The following is a 19,025-nucleotide window of genomic DNA, read 5'->3' on the forward strand; positions in this document are numbered from 1 at the left end:
GCACGTGCATACAAACCAACACACACACCAAGAAAAAGAAGAGTTGTGAAGTGTTGTAGAATGAGCAGTGATCATAAAAGCTTTTAATATGAGGATTTACAAATGAGTTTGATTTACGCTGGGTGTGTCCTCTCACCCTGCCAAATTATAGTTTGTCTATTTTGAAATAAAGATGACTAAGGTTGTGTACTCTTAATGCACCTGTGTCTGGGCGTGTCTCTCTGCTTGTGTGCTTTTGTGTGTCTGAATGTCAAAATCCTTTTTTTTAGGATTCATGTCCTGAATTAACAAAACAAAATCCTAAGACTGGGAGGAAATGCACAAAAATTTGCACCGAAATGTGAAATCAGCAATTTCTCCATCTTACTGGAGATAGATCTTACATTCACCATAACATTGAATAGGAGGACAGGTCAATGTTGTATCTTCTTAGCTCACATCGTAGCATTAGCCCTCGCCTCCTTCTCCTCAGACCGTGGGGAACATTGGACCTAGCACCAGTTAGCGTCAACATGTTGTGATCTGCTAACAGCTGATCTTGTGTGTAATCAGTGTAACCATGGTTGCATGTAGGATCCACACACAGTCAGCAGCCAAAAATGGCCTTAATTAGGTCAAGAACTGGCCTGCGTCTTCATTGACAGTATGTTGGATCCTCCAGCTCTGTGCAAGTGAGATGTTTTGGGGTCTTGACTTGACTTTTTCAACCCATAAACCTCAGGATCTTTTAAGAAATTTTAAGTGACTGTCTTGTGAGAGGCTTTGCATGTGCAGCTCAACAATTCTGTAATGTTCAAAGACGCCTTTCTGCCTCTGGCATCAGGAGGTCATGAGAGTGAGAATAACTGAATGAAAATGACATGAAAGAGATTTCTCTCCAGACTATTTAGATTAATTACCTCTTGATTTTTTCCTCTGTTGTTCCTGTTTCTTCTCCTTGCATTTTGAAGCTCTTTGTAAAACCTGTTTATGATCCACCAGTGCCAAATGTGAATTCTTGCATTCTCTCCCCTCATTCGTGAGATTTTGTTTTGTAGCCCATAAAAGAATTGCTTCGTTCTTTTCTGCTCAACTTTAAAAAACAGGAAGTGTATGTCTGCATCAATAACATAAAAAGACAAACCCAAGTTGGCAAACTGCGGTGATTTTGTGGCCGTTTTATTAAATGAAATATCTCCTGCTATGTGAAATGGTTGCGAAAAAATCTTGCGTTGTTTATCTGGTGCAGAGCATTTTTTGTAGGTTAGGCTTTTCTGAGTTTCTTAAGCTATCTCAACTCTTTGTGTGAGTCACTGGTATTGGTTTGAATGGAGAGTTTTGCTCCTGAAGACATGAAAGTGTGAAGCTAATGCTTGGACAGGGACTAGTTAAATTTCCCCACACACACTCACACACACAGATAGAAAAGGGGAGCATTATTCTTACTTTTGTCTTCAGGACTCTGGTGTGTTTTGTGGTTATCACAGAGGATGAGATGATAGGGGCTGATGTCAAACTCTCCTCTCTGTTTAGTCATTTTCTCTCCCAGCGTCATTGTTGTCTTTAGTGTGTGAACACTCTTTGAGCTCAGGCCCGGGCTTAATGTGTGTAAACTTTATACAGGTGCAGAGAGTTGAGTGAAGTGGACCCTCAGGGTGTCAAACATAGACTGGTGAGCCTGAGGGACATGATAGATAATAAAGGGCAGACTGTGGTAATAATGACAAGTCAAACATTAGAAGTCAAACAGGTTCCTCTGCCGACACTCCTGGGAGCTTTGGGAATCATTTGGGACGGGTTTTATTGTAGTCAGTGTAGTGTTTGAATTTCAGGCTTCTTGATGCGAGAAAATCCAGATATGAGTAAGGGTAATTAACTAATGAGTTTGTCCAGAAACTCTTTGTCCTTTTTTCTCTCTAGAGGCGAGCTGGTGTGTGGGTTTTGAGCAGGAAGCTGTACTCTTGGGGAAAATGTCACCCCAAACACACACATACACATACACAGCCACCGATCATCACACTCTGTGTGCCTCTTTTACACCACCTACGTAGGAAAATCTGATCATGTCTCTCAACTTTTTATCACGGCTTTGTCAGTCTTCAAATCATTTAGTGTCTTTGCACTCGTGCAAGGCGTACGCGCTGCAAACGCGCAGCTCAGTTGTGATGTGGAGCCAACTGGAAAATATTCATTTATTTCACAACAAGTGGTCAAAGGAGAGCGAGTGCATGCGGTTGTGTAGTTTTGTAGTTCTCCTTCTTTTGTTTTTTTTTTGTGGTTGAGTGTTAACAAGAAAAAGGGCAGAGAGTGACTCTTAAATGGAAAAAGCCACACTCTCTTTTTTGTAAGTTGCAAGAGCAGAAGAGTGGAGGCAAACAAAGTCATTAAAAAGAATTAATGTGACAGTTTGAGGCTTCAGATTTCATTTCTAAAGTTCTGCAGTAAAGCTATGTGCACATACGTATTTTCATAGGCTAAGAGGTTTAATCCAATGTTTCAAAGTCAAATCATTCTTAGGTGCATGATCCCATGTTAGAAGGATCCTGGAGGATATGATTGGATTAAAGTCAGAAAATGGGCACACTCAAGATGTGGTTAAAATATTTAAAGCGGGGCTATTCTGCATATTTTATCATGGATCCAAAGTACCAATGCTGGATGTTCAGACTGAGCGTGTGCAGATTTTCAAACCTTTACATGCTCTTATGTTGTACAAATTCCTGAATCTGTCTGTAAACTGATCTTCATGGGACTAGCTGAGGTCATCACATAAGGATCTCCTTACTGGTTCATGACACATTAGAGGAGCTGGCCTCAAACACCAAGGCCTCCAGAGAGCTGGCCAATCAGAGGGAAAGGGGCTCTATGGAGCGAGGAGCCTTAAGCCCTGTATCCACCAAGTGGTTCAGCTCAGTTTGTGTCTGTACAGCATGCATTTTGTGGCATTTCCATTGACTAAAACCAGGACAGGTCCCCAAATTAAGCCGCATTTCCACCAAGCAGACCGGTTCGGTTCGTCTCGGTATGGCATGCATTTTGTGGCGTTTCCACTGACTTATCCCGAGACAGATCCCCAAAAACCGAGACGAGCCAGCCTACTATTTTGGGACCTTTCCATATGGGTTCCAGACTGAATCGATACCCCCTCGGAAGGTGGAGCAACACACTGCAGACCGTTGATTGGTCAAAAGAATCGTCACTTACCCCCACAGTGGCTGCATTTCTCCTGGCGGTACACAGACTTCTCTGAAACAAAACTTTATTGCACATTGTGTCAAAGAGCTACATGCCAATCACAGAGAGGACAAAATGCTTCATGTCCTCTATCGATGCTTTTTGCTTACTGTGTCGCGTTTTTCTTCTTCGTTGGATTTATTAGCGGGGTACACTGTGTCGCGCTGCTACTGCGTCACACTATTGTTTACCAGCTGGGGTTCCACAGTTTGCTGTGGAAACGCAAAGGGGATCAAATGTACCAAATGTACCAAACAGAGCCAAACCGCACTGAACCGACCTAAACTACTTGGTGGAAATGTGGCTTTAGTGACCTGTACTCTCCCATTTCTTGGTACCCTTCTGTTGGGGTGTAAGATATACTGATCCGACCCCAGAAGGTAGAGCTAGAAACATTGCAGTCTGTTGATTGGTGGCAAGAATCATCACTTTGAGGTAACAAAGAACAACACATAACCCTACCATGTTTAAATCTCTAGTTGACTTCCTGAAGAAAACTCTATTTTTGTTTGGAAAAAAGCGTCAAGAACAGCACAGTTGGAAGGGAATGCAAACAGGATCAGGCTTTACTGATCCAACCCATACCAAACTGTGCTGATCCATACTGGACCGGACCAAGGCAGCTAAAACAAAGTGTTTCAGACAGAGGCTGAAATATAGGTTTTTAAGAACACCAGTGAGAGAAAAAATTAAGATTTTTTGGGGGTTGAAAATCAGGTAAAATTATTATGGGACACCAAAAGGACAGAATAAAGGTAAAATATGGACAGTACCCCTTCTTTAGAGACTGATGCATCCAAAAAGAAAGCAGATAAATGACATTGTAAACATGAATTTATATCTTAGCTACTTGATTGGATAATGGATTGGAGAAAGAGAAAGACACGCTGGGTTATGCTATACATTTGAAGAATGTGTCTGATATTTATGTTGGAAGCAATATAAAACAAACAAAACCAACCAAATTTAACCTGGGTTATGAACCAGTTATTTGCCGGTGCCAGCTATTTAAAAGGCTAACAAATAATGGATCTATTCCTAGATTGAAGTGACTCTCATGATAGCCATCTTTAAATTAAGCTTAGAGAATCCCACTTTGAATTTGCACAATCCAAATACTGATAATTTGTAAATAGGCACGACAAAGTGTGGATTAAGATAGCAACCTGTGTACGGAAATTAGTCATATATCTTTTTTTGGCTGAACAACAAAAGAAACAGTTTTCTTCTTTTTGCATTGATTGTAAGCCAGATTCAAAAAGACTGAGCTGAAGAAATGATCATTATCATGAGCAACATGCAGAACTGAGACATTTTTATTCACACTTTGGTTAAACTTTAACACTTTGTGCAGCTTGTATTAAGTATGAAACTTTAGCACCACATCAGATTTCCTCGTTTTTGTCTCCTGATCAGAAGCTTTAGTCCTTATCTAGCTGAAAATCACTTCTGTTTTATAATCATCGTGCCTGTCAGTTAGATGGCTGATAAAGTGGAGTTTCAATAATTTGCAGCTTTTTTTAAGCTTTGAAGGTAGTTTATTTGCATCTTGCAGAATACTTTATCTGCAGGATTATGTCTTTGTCAGTCAAAAAAAATCCCAACAGGATTTAATAACAGAGCTTTTGTTTGTCTCGGGCTTGAAGTGGCACTCACATCTGTTTTGTGACGCCTACAGCTTAGAACTGAAACTACAGACGCTGGCATTAGAGGCCTTTGTGTCTACTGTTATATGACATTTGTCAGCTTTGGATCACACCAGTGCAGCACTGTGTCCAAATTTGGTTCTGGTATTCAGAGTGTATTTAATTGGAATAATCTTGATCTGAGCTCTAAATCTTGACTGACCCTGTTTTAGAGTTTGCATATGGAAGTCTAACCTTCGCCCCATTTAAGCAGGAAAAATGGAAAACTTGATGCTCCACTTAAAAAGTCTTAAAATAGACTGACTTATTTGTTTAAATATGGAGTCAAACAAAGAAAACCAAATGTATGTTGACACTACAGGTGAGTGAGCTGTTTCTAAATCTGTCGACATCAGGTGAGAACTCTCAGGAGGTTGGTGTGAGTCATGGCAGACAGTCTGCTGAGTAGGTGGGAGTGCAGCTTGAGGAGTTTGTAGATGTAATTCTGTGAAGTAAAGGTTAGTTGAGCTGGGTTTGAATGACTGTGACTCATCCTGAAAGGGGTCAGACAGGTCCTGCTTTAAGATTTTTTTTCCAAGACAGCAGACTCATTTCCTTTAGAGGTACTTTCATTTATATTCTCATTCAATGACATTCGGACGAGTAGACTTGTTCATTCACTCAGACACTCATCACCAGATGTGACGGTACCACTACCTGTGCAGTTTGATGCAATTCAATCATACCTTTCAATGGTTTTCCTAATATACTGACACTTGTTGCATTACAATGCTGTCAGAATCTGAAAATGCAAAAGCTAAGACTAAGTTCAGTTGCATTACATCAGATGGGTGGGAATGCATGCATTTGGACGACCATATTTAATGTCACCATCTCTGCTACACAAATAATTGTGATGCTGTAGCCCTAAGCGCTGTTTTACTGTTATGTTGGGTTTACACTGGTTTTAGGATGAAACACACAAAAACAGCACTCTAGCTGACCTTAAATGGAAACTTTTGTGAATGGCCTCCAGAGCCTCCGTTGTCAACAGCAAGCCAGAGTTTTTAGTGGAATTTACGTCACGCTCCACTTTGCGCATCACACTTCCATTGTAGCAACTTAAATTGCATTGCATTGAAAGTACCATTGTGGACTTTTCCACTTGTGTCATGTGCTGTTTCTACCCAGCCCCCAGTTTACGAGACCAACGTTGCTTTTTACTTCAGAATTTGAATTTCTGCTTAAATGAATGGGATACTTTAGCTACTTTTGGACATTCCTAGAAGAAGTTGCTCTGCTTTCCCTTTCTTTCTTCTAAATTCTTTCCTCTATCCAGCAGGGCTGACTTCCATCCAAAACGACTCCTCAGCTCGGGTTTGCCTCGCCAGTTTTCCTTAAACCCTGTTTCCTCCAAGTGGTCCAGTACGGATCAGTACAGTTTGGTACGGGTTGGATCAGTAAAGTCTGATCCTGTTTGCGTTTCCACAGCCAACCGTGCCCTTTTTGTCACGGCACCATGTAAGCTGGATGCTGATAGCTGCCTCAGATACATAACAGCATGACGGCGGCACAACACAGTGTATCCCACTAATAAACTGACAAGGAAAAAAACGCAACGTGACACGACAACGTTTCATCTGAAAATGCTAAAATGCAGTGAAAAAAATCTGCGTTTACACAGAAACGCGGTGTGACTTAAAACGCTGTAGTAAGCATGCCAGGCCTGCAGGTGGTGCTATAACTAACTTGTCCAGAAGCAGCTTCGGGAAAATCTCCATCAAAACAGAGTTGAGCCAATCATCTGATGTATTGGGGAATACTAAGTGCAAAAGTGGAGTAACAGATGCACATTTTGTATGAAGACAATCAGCAGATACAGCGGATTGAGCAGCACAAGCTCAACACGGTAGTTCTTGACAATTGTAACAACTGTACTGTTGTCCTGTTGTATGTGCTGTCAGGCAGATGCTGTGGCGTCAGCGTTTCCACTGAAAATGCTGGCTTACTGTTTACATGGCAACAGTGTCGGCAGCATTTCAGAGAAATCCCACTCTGGAAGCCGTTTTCAAAAGTTTGCAATTTATGTTGGTTTACACGCCATTTCCGTGTTAACCCAAGGCAGAAACGCAACAAAACTTTTGCGTTTCACTCTAAAACTGTTGTTGTGTAAATGGCCCCTTAAACATGGCAGGGTTATGCGTTGTTCTTTATTTCTGCTGATTCATGTGAAATGACGATTCTTTCCACCAATCAACAGTGTTTCTAGCTCCGCCCTCTGGGCTCTGACAGTACAGGTTGGTAATCTTGGGACTTGTTTCGGTTCTAGTAAAAGGAAATGCCACAAAATGAGTGCCGCACTGAGACAAACTGAACTGAAATGCTTGGTAGAATGGGGCTCTACATCCCTCTCCTTTTAGTGTTCCTCTCGTCTTTTTTTTTTTCCTTAAGCAAATGATTATAATGAGCTTCATCGAGCTAATGGGTGTTCCTCTCAAAGGGGTCATGGGCCTAGCTTGACAAAAACTGCTCACTTGATAAACCCTTTGCTGTGCTGACTCCTGCTTCTTGTGTAGTCTTGTGGTCCAAGGTTTGAGGGCCAAATGGGGTGAAGGCAGGATAGGTATCGCCACGTTTATATCTTTTATTTCATAAAATGGTATAAAGCACAAAAGTGGGAAAATTAAGGTTTTATTTGTTTATTGACATACTCCTAGACTCCAAATACAGCAGCCTGGCCTGAGAACACTTCACCCCATTCTTTCCGGGCCATCCTGTTTTTCCCTTTACATAACCCATAACTGTCAGAGTTTAACAAACAAGCTAACTTTGACTCAGATATTTACCCAGACTCAGATACATCTGATGTGTTAATTTGGGTTTCCCCTGTTGATTCTCTGCTGTAATATCTGAAAGAAGTCAAATCCTGGCATAGTCTCCTACAGCCTTTAGCGGCCTCCGGTGGCTGGAAATGTCACCATCATTACAGGATCCTCTCTGTTTTATTTAATGGCTCCAGAGCTACATCAAATATTTGAGTAGTCGATTTTTTTTTTTTTTTTGCAGAACCAGTTTTCTAAAAGAATCTACAGTAAAGGGAGTTTAAGAGTAAGAACAGATCAAACAGCTAATAAAGCAATCAAATGTGAAGTCATCACATCCGGCTACCTTCACCCCAGCACCAAAGCTTGTGTTATTGTCCCTTCACCTGCTTGTGTGTGTGTGAGAGTGTGTGTTTGTATGTGTTTGAATCGGGGGGGTGATATTTGCATATCCTGGGCGGGCTCCTCTCATCCTGTGCTCAGTTGAGCCCTCAGGCCAAGGTGTACGGATGACTCACTCACTCTTAGTCACTCGCAAGGGTCCCCTTTACTCCAGAAATCCTGGATGGGAGGACGCCAACTGTTTACCTGCCAGTCCAAACAGTGTGAAGAGATCCTGCTCCTTGCCTCGGAACATGATTAGACCGCCTTCCAGTTAATGCTGCCCCGAGGCGAGAGTAGAAAGAAGTGTTGGAAAAGTCAGTTGTTTGCTGAGTTGTTTCAGCAGCGTGTCCGGTAGATCAAAAAAGGGTTGTTTCTTGAGGGTGTTTGATCGTCTGTTACACCCCGGGTGAAAAATAGAAGCAAAGATCTCAGATAAAAACACTTCAGCTACTCAGTTGTACCGGCTTCTTTATGCAGATTTTGTTGTGGTTGTCCTGATTAGCTTGATTGTAGTTGATGTGATCTAATGTTTACAACTGATGCTGCGTTTAAGTTTGCTTCTTGTTGAACACAGGTGGTTGAAACCTCCATGTCACTCTTTAAGAAGAACCAGAAATCCCCAAGTTTTTCCATCTCATGTTGCAGTTTGATGCAAAGCAGATGGGTGCAGATTTCACTGTCAACAGTGGAGTTCAAGTCTAAAACTGAAGTTTTTGGTTGATTTTCTGTATGCATCCTTCTAGTATTTCATCATTTGTAGTACAAAATCTCATCAAGAGATTCAGAGGAATTAAAAAAAAAAACCAAAAAGACAGATAAGTGTCATCAATGTTTGTGATTTTCAGTTTTGATCATCTCTGCTATTTGACAAAAAGACACATCTCCTCAACGGTCAAATTTCCCCAACTTAATCTCAGTCTTCTGGGTGTCAAGTGTGAGAATAAACAGTTTTAAATCCCACTTCTTTTAAAAGCTGATAAAAGTGCTGCTTTGCCCTGCTTGTGTATCAGCGTTTCAGAATGAAGGGGACTTTTTCTCAAAGCCAGAGCGAGTCATTCAGAGAAAGTCTGGTTAGAGAAAGTTCATTAATAATTCTGTTGATTCACACCTCCTTTCCTCTCTTTTTCCCTCAGGGTATTTTTTTAATGTTGAATAAAATGCATGAGGAATGGAGGAGCATGCAGGGGGATCAGTTTGATTTCTTAAATGTATGATGATGAGATAAAAATCTGCAGTCTTGCAAGACAAACATGAGGGTAAAGCAAACTTTGGAGCAGACTTTTTTGCATAATGGATATAAAAGTCAATAAAGAAAGTGAGATTGAACTCTCACTTCAGTGAATACACACAAGTGTTAAAGAAGAAGTTATAAATTGTATCAAATCGGTGATGTGTTACGTGATGTTAGACTCTCCCGCCCTGCACTCTGCTGAGGTGACACCTTTTCTTCATATTCATTCTGCGAAACGCTGCGTCACACTGCTCTATTTACGTGGAGACGGGAGGCAACGGCCACTTCTGAAATTAACCCTCTCTTAACCAGGATGTCACTGCCACACACTGTGCACACAGATGCACACGGAGAGTGTGCAGCAGGCTTAGTCTAAATGAATCAGCAGGTTGAAATGACAGGGACTGGTGGCCATTTGTGACTGGGATGACAAAGCAATGACCTCAACAAGTCTGCTGATTGTAAACTACCAGTCAGGGAGATGAAGGGTTAACTTAGGGCATCACACACCTTCAGGTCAGAGTGTCTACTTCAGATTCTAACAAGACATTCAGATACAACACCTGAACAGGGTTTTAATCATGCACACAAAACACAAAATTTATGAAAGCATGCGTCAAGATCCAAATAATGTCAATCAGCTATCAGCTGTGAGCTGTTGACAAGTGTGATGAATCACGCTGATTGTCTCTGCAAAGCACCACGTGTCAAGTATTGAGGATGGTGAACATTTATGCATCAGAGAGAATGTGTTTAAAACTGCAGAAGTATGCAAACACAGGAATATGAGCGACTTAGACATGGGCCAGATTTTGATGTCTGGAACAGGGGTTCTCAGACTTTTTTAGACTGTGGACTCCTTTTTGGAGGGACATTTTTCCACGGCCCCTCTCATTAGCGTAACATTAATTACCATGATATTACTATGTGATAATGTAATTCACATTGTAAACTGAAAAAAAGGGTGGCTCAAAATTGTTGTTTTTATGTTTTTTTTTGTCTATTCTTGCACACTATGATGTGATAGACATGTCACAGTCATATCAGAATTGTTCCCACAGTAAAAAATTAAAAGAGGTTGCAGCAATGGAAAAAATAGCAGATTTTTCAGTGATATAGCACTCTTTAGCATAGCATAGCATAGCATAGAATTTTATTATCATTGTAACAAGTGCAACAAATTTGAAGTCACAGCAGCAATCAAGAAAACAAAAGTAAATAAGTGCAAAAAGGTCCATAAGAAAATAGATGATGACAGCTTGTCCATCATTCTCCAGTTCAGCCAGCCTCCACCTCCACAGGGTCCAGGACTGAGCTTCTTCAGTCACGCTCCATCACCTAGATCCTGTCTGCTCACAGCAGGTGAAGCTCTTCCAATGTGGCGTTGGGGTCTGATGTTAGCTCTGTTAGCCATGTCTGTGAATAGCATGATGCTACTCTCCCCTCTGGTATTCCCTCTGTTGCTGGGTTAGCACGGCTAGCTCGTCCATCTTATTGGAGGTAGATCTTATGTTCCCAATAACGATGGATGGAAGGACAGGTCGATGCCATTACTTCTTGGCTCACACCTGGGAACCAGCAAGTCGTCCTCACCTCCTTCTCCTCACCTTGTGGGAAGACATCAGGCCTTACACCGGTTAGCACTGACATGCTACAGGCTGCTAACAGCTGAGTTCACATGTAAACAATGCAGCCATAGTTACATGTAAGATCTCCAGACAAACACAGAAGAAAAAGAGGTAAAAGTATCGCTGAAGCCACAAAAAGTTTGGTGTCCATGACCAACAAATGAGCCATACAAAGTAATGATCCACTCCAAATACAAAGATTACGAAAAAGAGACGAAAAAATTACAAGAAACGGGCAAAGAAGAGAGCTGCTGCAAAAGGCAGCCATAGCCAACAGGGCGGCGCCTAGCAACTCACAACAACAACTTAATTAACTTAAACAATTTTACAGCTGTTTTCAATTATTCTGTGGACCCCCAAGCTATGGTCCACAGACCTCTGGGGGTCCAGGGCCTCCACTTTGAGAACCACTGGTCTAGACGACATTTCCCAACCTATCAAAACTACTCCAAGGAAAACCAGCCAGCATGTCGCCACTCACAGCAGGTGAAATCCTCCCAATGTGGCGTTTGTGTCTGGGGTTCGCTTCATTAGCCATGTCTCTGAATAGCATGATGCTACTCTGAATACCCCATTGGAAGATTTATTTCACTCATTAAAAGTAAATCAGACCTTATTTTTGTCTTTAAATAACTTGGCATAAGACATTTTCTGGACTGGTCAGGTCAATATGACTCATATTTAATTTAAAAATACTTTTTTTTTTCTTTAACCGAAAATAAGACATAAGCTTCTTGCTTCTTTGAGGGTAGAGTCCAGCCCCGGACTGTTGAGTTATGGGATTGCCAATGGATGCTGAAGCTCATTTGGATAGCTCTGTAGAAGACAACCTATGGATTGTTAGCGCCTGGGGGCACCAGAAGGAAAAAACAAGAGTTGAAAGCAACAGGGAGCTGCTCATCCAACAAATTCATGTTCATGTTCAAATGTGGCTCCTTTTACAAGAGAAATCAACAGGCTTCATGATAGAATCAGACTTTTCTACTAAACACAAATTTCCTTTCTCTGTTTGCTAGGTTTAGTATGAAGCTAGTGAGACGAAAACATCCTCTCATGGTTTGAAGTCAGAAAACTCAATTGAAGACCATTTGTGGAGATTTTTTGCCTGTGTGTGAGAAACATTTTCTGATTTTTTTCCCTCTCTTCTCTTCAGCTAAAAGCAGAGATTCATCTCACAACAAACTGGACTCTGAAGTTGTGCCTAAAGTGGCTCGAATGACCGTCTCTGGCAAGAAGCAGACTATGGGCTTCGACGTCCCCAGGTACCTTATATCTGCACGTAAACAACAAGAAAAGTTATGTTTCAGTGTTCTTCATGTTGTCTGTTTTTTTCTTTTTCTTTCCTCAGCACGGGTGAGAACGGCGTCACACCTGCAGCTGTCTCAGAGCCCACCCCGAAACGTCCTGAAACTCCATCCAAAGGCTCAAACGGAGAGGAGCCCTCCACGGTCCCAACCCCAGGTCGCTCTTCTGGAAAGGCGCGGCAGTCGATCAACATCAAGGCTGAATTGGAGAAGAGGCAGGGGGGAAAACCTCTGCTGAACCTGGTGGTTATTGGTAAGTAGAAAACAACTCACAAAAAGCTCAAACAGTAATTTTGTTTGCACATAACATTAAAAACCTCTGCTTGTGCAGATTGAGCTGCTGAGGAAGGGTAATTTGCACTTGTGGGGAGAATACAGTATAGTTACCTTTTTGAGAGTGATGAGTTGTTGATTTAATAAAAAAGAAACTTGAAACTGAAGAAGTGGAAGGTAATTTTGCTCATTTCCTTTTTAGATTTCTGTTTTTTTACCTATTCAGGCACGCCAATGATTCGTTGTCTTTAAAAAGCTCACATTCTCCTGCATCAACGCTTCTTGAACATTGCGTATCAGAGGCTCATTTTTCTGCTGCAGTCTTTAATTTTTGAACACACAGTTTAGTTGATTTGCCTCATACTAATCAGACTGTTCTCTGCAGAGTTTAGTCAAATCAAACCCCTCCAACAGCTTGTGTCTGACAGAAGTTGAAGAGTTGGTCTTATGAGCAGGAAAATTGCTCAATCATATTTTCTCATTCTCGGTTACAGCAGAAAAAGTGACTCGGGTAGTTTCAGAGGTGAAGCGGATTTTCGTTTCCCACAAGCTGTGAAACCTTTCGTTTTTACCACGGCCCCAACCCCCCTCCCTCCATCCTTGTTCCCATTTCTGTCCTCCTCCCTCTGCTTGAGCAACTCTGCTTCTTTCCTGCTCCAGCTTCCTTTCTCCTCTGACTTATCTTCTCTGCCTTATCACTCTTATTAGTCCTCTTTTCTGTCTTTTCTGCTTTCTGAGAACACCCCACACCCTCTAAGCTTCTTTTTCTTTCTCTTTCATCCTCTTTCTTTGACGTTTCTTTTGCAGGTCATGTGGACGCTGGTAAGAGCACGCTGATGGGTCACCTGCTTTACAGGCTGGGCAACGTCAACAAGCGCACCATGCACAAGTATGAGCAGGAGTCCAAGAAGGCGGGAAAGGCGTCCTTTGCGTATGCTTGGGTCTTGGATGAAACTGGAGAAGAGAGGGACAGGTATTCTCAAAGTGCAAAGATAAACACAAACATCTGAACACTCGGATGGGGAATTTCCCTCCTGTTCCCCTCCACGCTGACAGCACAAACCATACCACCATATGATCTCCCTTTGTGTCTTTGCTTACTTATACCTGTCCTGAGAAAATCTAAGCTAACTCAGCATATTAACCTCCTGACTTTGGTTAAACTGAGTCCTTTAAACATATTTAATGAACAGAACTTCATTTACAGAGCTCTTCACTCTAAGATTCAGCCCTCGCTCTGTTGTTGTTTGAGTGCAGCGGAAGCGAAATCGTCTAGAAACAGAAACCGATCAGGGTGGGGATCTGTATTGACATATTAGTAACTTCTGAAGCAAATACGTGATACTTCCAGCATCTGATCGAGCGCCTCGCCCACCATCAGACACGCTCCTCAACTGAAATGACTGACACTCTTAATCTACACACCCTGAATGTTGCAGAAGTCTCTTCTTAGCTGTGAAATAATGCCACCATGCGTTTGTTTTCTGCAGAGGTGTGACGATGGACGTAGGCATGACCAAGTTTGAGACAAACTCTAAGGTGGTGACTTTAATGGACGCACCCGGACACAAAGACTTCATCCCCAACATGATCACAGGAGCTGCACAGGTATGTGCAGAAGTTTTCAAGCAGCTTTAAAAACCAACACTATGCCTCCAGGAAGCAGAATATGGTGATTGGAGGTGATGTTTTTGTTAAGCAGGAAAATAAAAAAAAAATTAAATCAAGAGAAAAAACAAAGAATATGAAAAAAAGAAAAAAATACACTCAGGTAAAGGTAGAGCGCATGTTTGACTCTTTGACAAGAATTAAAAAAATACAAAAGTCCTTGTGCTTAAAGCAATATTTTATTTGACTTTAAATCAGTTGTAACTTGTTAGATAGACCACTTTTGACGCTGGGCTGCCTCCCCTGGTGGACGTATTTGTTAACAGCAATGCAAACATGGTATGTTGAGGTACGCAATCAGTAACCGTGACATTGTACGAAGAGGACGTATACATTTCCATTCAAAAAGGGAGGATAAATGGGCCACCCTTTTGGTTTTGGTACAGAGTTTTGAAGCCCATCTTTGACAGGGGCCATAGCCGTGGTTGGAGTTTCTATGAGGTAAAGAGGAGGGACTTTTTGCGGACAGCTTCGAATGGGTACCGAATTAGGTACAAATTCTGTCTGTAGTACCTATTACTGACTCGTGTAAAAGTCAAACAGTACCATGTTTCGGTACCTAAATGAATCCTTGTGAATGTGGGAGAGTTGATGAGTAGGCAATTTTCCATGCTGGACATGAACACAGCATTGCAATTTTATATATTGAGAAATAAATATATTAAATTGAAAAACGTTGAGATTATTTTATTAAACAAATTAATATTTATTGCTACATAAACGCACCCAAAAGTACCAATACTGATTGCCAGGTACCTACAGGCTGCTACAGGGTGCCCACCTTTTTGTCAAACCAGTCATGCCCTTATATGGGCAAAACCCAACCAGCACAGTGTGTGCCGACTCATACCCAAACTGTTGCTTGAACCAGGCTATAAACATGTTCTAATATATGTAATCTGCTTTTGTAGCTTGGTGTGTTTGTGATTTCTGGTATTTCTGTGACCAGCCTCTAGTGGATTGTAAAGAAACTGCGGTTTGTAACACTTCCACATATGGTTTACAATTTAAATTTAGAGCAGATGCTTTTAAAAGTAGAATGATAATAATAGTAATAATAGTAATAAAAATAAATCAGATTCAAATGAACAAAGTTACTCGAAGATGCTTTATAGAAAACATGAAACAAATACAAATACGTTATACAAAGAACAGTAACGGAAAAGAGAGAGTATGACGGTGGGAGTCATGTCTTGAGAGCAGTCTTGAAAAGGTGAATTTGAATTGATCTCTAACTGGGTTGAGACTGAAGTTTGCTGCTTAGTTTTTTTTTTTGCAACAGGCTGGTTGATTTCTTTAGGATTGTTTAGATTCTTACACTTTTGCTGCTTTAAAATAATTTTGAAATTCGTATTTTAAAAAATAACTGCAAATAAAGATTATTTTTGGCTTTACTGTTCATTGTTTTAAATTGAGTCTTTAGTTGAGTGTCACAATAACACGAAAAATAAGCCTAAAAGCCTAAAAGAGGAAACCAGAAATCAGCACATTTCTGTAATTCAAAGTGGCGTCACACAAGACATAAAAAACAATGCAAAGGTCAACGAAACACAATCAGAGAAACATTTTTAAAGAATTATAAAGAAAACCTGTATTTTTTTTATACTGGGAGAAGAGATGAGACGGAGAAGATGAGATAGCAATCCCATAAGGGACATTTTGCTCTTTGCAGAATCTGTAATGTGTTTTACATTAGATGTTGAAGCTGATCAAAGGAGTGAAATGAAACCTCTGAGTGACTCTGCAGACGTCTGCTCGATCGATCAGAAACTTTCCCTCCTCTGTTTGCTCTCAGCCTGCCACACCTGTTAGCGTAATTTGAAAAACTCTGGTGGTTTGGGTGTTGCTGCTGTAAGGTGTTTTTCTAGGCATGGGCGTGCTCCTCTGTCTCTGTTTTGAGCCATTAATTGTAATTTCTCTTTTTACCTTATGACTGTCATCACGTTCAGTGAATCGTGTTGTGACTAAGGAGTTTCTGTCGTGAGCAAATGAAGGCAGAGGATGTTATCGGTCAGACTGGAGAGAAAAATAATCTTTACATATCACAGCCTCAGTTATTTCTCAGTGGTTTGATTTTTTTATGTTTTAAGTCACTTAATGTTCCTGTTTTGGCTTATCAGAAAAAAAAACAGGTTTCAGTCAAACTGACAGAAAAGCTACAAACATGAAACCTGCACAAAGTTGAAACAGACATCTTTTTTTATGCAATATTCATCTCTAAATGCTGAAATCTGTCTCATCTTCCTCCTCTGCTTCCTCTCTACAGGCTGATGTGGCCGTGCTTGTCGTAGACGCCAGCAGAGGAGAGTTCGAGGCGGGCTTTGAGGCCGGTGGTCAGACCAGAGAGCACGCCCTGCTGGTGCGATCGCTTGGCGTCACTCAGCTGGCTGTAGCCGTCAACAAAATGGATCAGGTCAGTGCTGCACCACACATTTCTAAGATCATCTGTATTTTTAATGACCCTAAAGAAGAAACTTTTGTCCTTCTGTATTTGTACAAATCAGGTAAACTGGCAACAAGAACGGTTCCAGGACATTGTTTCCAAACTTGGACATTTCCTCAAGCAGGCAGGATTTAAGGTGAGTCTGCAACAAGTCACCAAGTTATTAAGTTATTAGTGTTTAAGGAGGTGCTGTTAAGTCCAGGACAATAAGTGTGTTGAATCCAAAGTGTTTGTGTGTTTTCAGGAGTCAGATGTTTACTACATCCCCACCAGCGGCCTTTCTGGAGAGAATCTGACCACCAGGAGTACAGTCCCCGAGCTGACCTCCTGGTTCTCTGGTCCCAGCCTGCACGAGCAGATTGGTAATGCTGTCTGATGTCTGGCAGAGCTCAAGCAGAAAAAAAACTCAATGAAATTTAAAATCTGTTTTTCACAAAAAAAGTCATTTAAGTCAGTACAAAATAAATGTTCACAAAGCATTTAACTTAATGACATAACAGAATTAAAAAAGGCAAGTTTGTTGACAAGGCAGCATTCGTACAAAGAGCACTTTAATGTGTTTTACAGAGTGAAAAAATAAGCAGTAACATAAAATAAAGAAAAAATGTATTGGTAAAATGGTAAGATCAGGAAAGAATGAATAGCAGTTAAAACATTCACTAAAAAAATATTAAAATTAGTTCAAGAGATAAAACAAAAGTTTAAAGTAGTTTGCTTCCATGAATGTCAAAAAAGAATACACACATTTTGTCAAAATCAGTCAAAACAACACCCACATGAAGGAGAACATCTCAAGTCTCATATGTCAATCTATATATATCACCTTAAAATCACCCAGTGAGAACAGATTATGTAGCTTTAGCTCAAATTGTTACTCATTCCAAGAGATAGGAGCCAATTGGAATCCCTTTTTAAAGGTCCCATATTCTGCTCCTTTTCTGCAGTTTAATATGGATCATTAATGTCTTCATGAAATGGTAGTAACATGTTTTGGTACAAAAAGCCAATAAATCAAGCACAGCAGCATTGTTTCCAGGCTTTCATAGCCCCTCTGTTCAGAACAGTCTGATTTAGTGGGCGTGACCTTCATATGTAAATGAGCCTCCGCTAATACCGCCCTGCTCTTCCTTGTCACTGAAATTGGCGCCACGAGCTCTGAGTGCACAATGTTTAGAAAACAGCAAAGCTCTTTTACCGTAACATTACAGGGTAAAACAACAGGATAACCACAGCTTAAGTTAGCATCCTGAAGCTAACACAGAGACAGGGGGTCACTGAGGAAAAGCTCTTATATCTGCTCCACAGCACACAGCATTTAAAATGCTCCCATTTCCAGGGTCCGAGGTTTGTTGGCGGTTGGTGGACCAATCAGGTCAGACCTGCTCCTGATTGGTCAAAGAAGGGAATCTCTGACGTCGGCAAATCCCAGAAATCCAAACCGCTCGTTTTAGGTCAGGATTTTACATTCACAAGCACTACTAAGTACAGGTTTTGTCATCACATATCACATTTTATGGGCTGAGAGGCAAGCCAAAGACCCACAAATTTAACTAAAAGACTTCATAAAGTGATATTTGCATAATAAGGGACCTAAAGCCTTTTGACCACCTGACATTAGGACACACACTGCAAAAACTAGAATCCCAAGTGAAGGGTGTAAAGGGTAAAAAAACATCACACAACTTGGATATAAAAAATAGCTTATCAAGTTTCCTTTCTTTTACCCTATTTGCAGAATTTTTTACCCTTCAGGTGTTATTTTTGTTTTTAATATCTTGAATTGAGAAATGTTTTGCACTTGTCAGGTAAATGTGGCTTAAATTAAGTCTAAGACAATATTTTACTAAAATAAAGACAGAAACACTTGCTTGATTCTATTTTTTGCAGTGCAGATCTTGTTAGAAAAATCGTAGATGCACAAGCTGCAAGTCTGTCCTGTTCATTTTCCGATTGGATCTTTAAAGAGCAGTCATAAAAAAACAACTTCTGTTTTTAGGTTCTTTTGCAAGTTTGTCGCAGTAATCAGAAAAAGAGAAGAGAGAAATCAACCACAATGATGATTCTTTCTTCTGGTGCAAGTTACTTATTGAAGAGAGTTTTGTAAACAGGTTATCTTATCCGGCAGCTTTTCTTGCACACTTTTAAAGTGATGCTTGATTAAACTCATTCTTCAAACTCTTTAAAAGTGCCGCTGGAAATCTCTGCCCATCTTTGCACAAGTCTGCGCTGTGAAAACATGCATGCATCTCCACGAGTGATTTGTAAAAAAAAAAAAAAGGTGTGGAGAAAATGAAAATGTTGTGAAAGTTTCGACACTTTCCGTCGGTTATAGATTACTTTTAGTAAAACCACCAAATCAATCTGAACCCAAACGGTTTAAAGCCAGCTGTCCCACGTGAAGAAGACATTTGAATGTTTGAATGTGGAGGGAAAT

General features: G+C 40.8%; 1 protein-coding gene across 2 annotated transcripts in view; it reads left to right on the forward strand.

Moving 5' to 3' along the window:
• Window positions 1–19,025, forward strand: part of hbs1l (HBS1-like translational GTPase) — a 29,813-nt gene that overhangs the window by 5,159 nt on the left and 5,629 nt on the right. For both annotated transcript variants that reach the window (XM_074684764.1, XM_074684763.1), the window contains exons 5-11: window positions 12,057–12,165; window positions 12,252–12,460; window positions 13,288–13,453; window positions 13,971–14,088; window positions 16,415–16,561; window positions 16,653–16,727; window positions 16,836–16,953. In XM_074684764.1, coding sequence (XP_074540865.1) covers window positions 12,057–12,165; window positions 12,252–12,460; window positions 13,288–13,453; window positions 13,971–14,088; window positions 16,415–16,561; window positions 16,653–16,727; window positions 16,836–16,953 — 942 coding nt within the window. The remainder of the gene's footprint in view (window positions 1–12,056; window positions 12,166–12,251; window positions 12,461–13,287; window positions 13,454–13,970; window positions 14,089–16,414; window positions 16,562–16,652; window positions 16,728–16,835; window positions 16,954–19,025) is intronic.

Source organism: Halichoeres trimaculatus, unplaced genomic scaffold, assembly GCF_033239565.1.
Source record: "Halichoeres trimaculatus isolate MK-OKI-2021-1 unplaced genomic scaffold, fHalTri1.1 fHalTri1_scaffold_13, whole genome shotgun sequence".
In the NCBI taxonomy this organism is placed as follows: domain Eukaryota; kingdom Metazoa; phylum Chordata; class Actinopteri; order Labriformes; family Labridae; genus Halichoeres; species Halichoeres trimaculatus.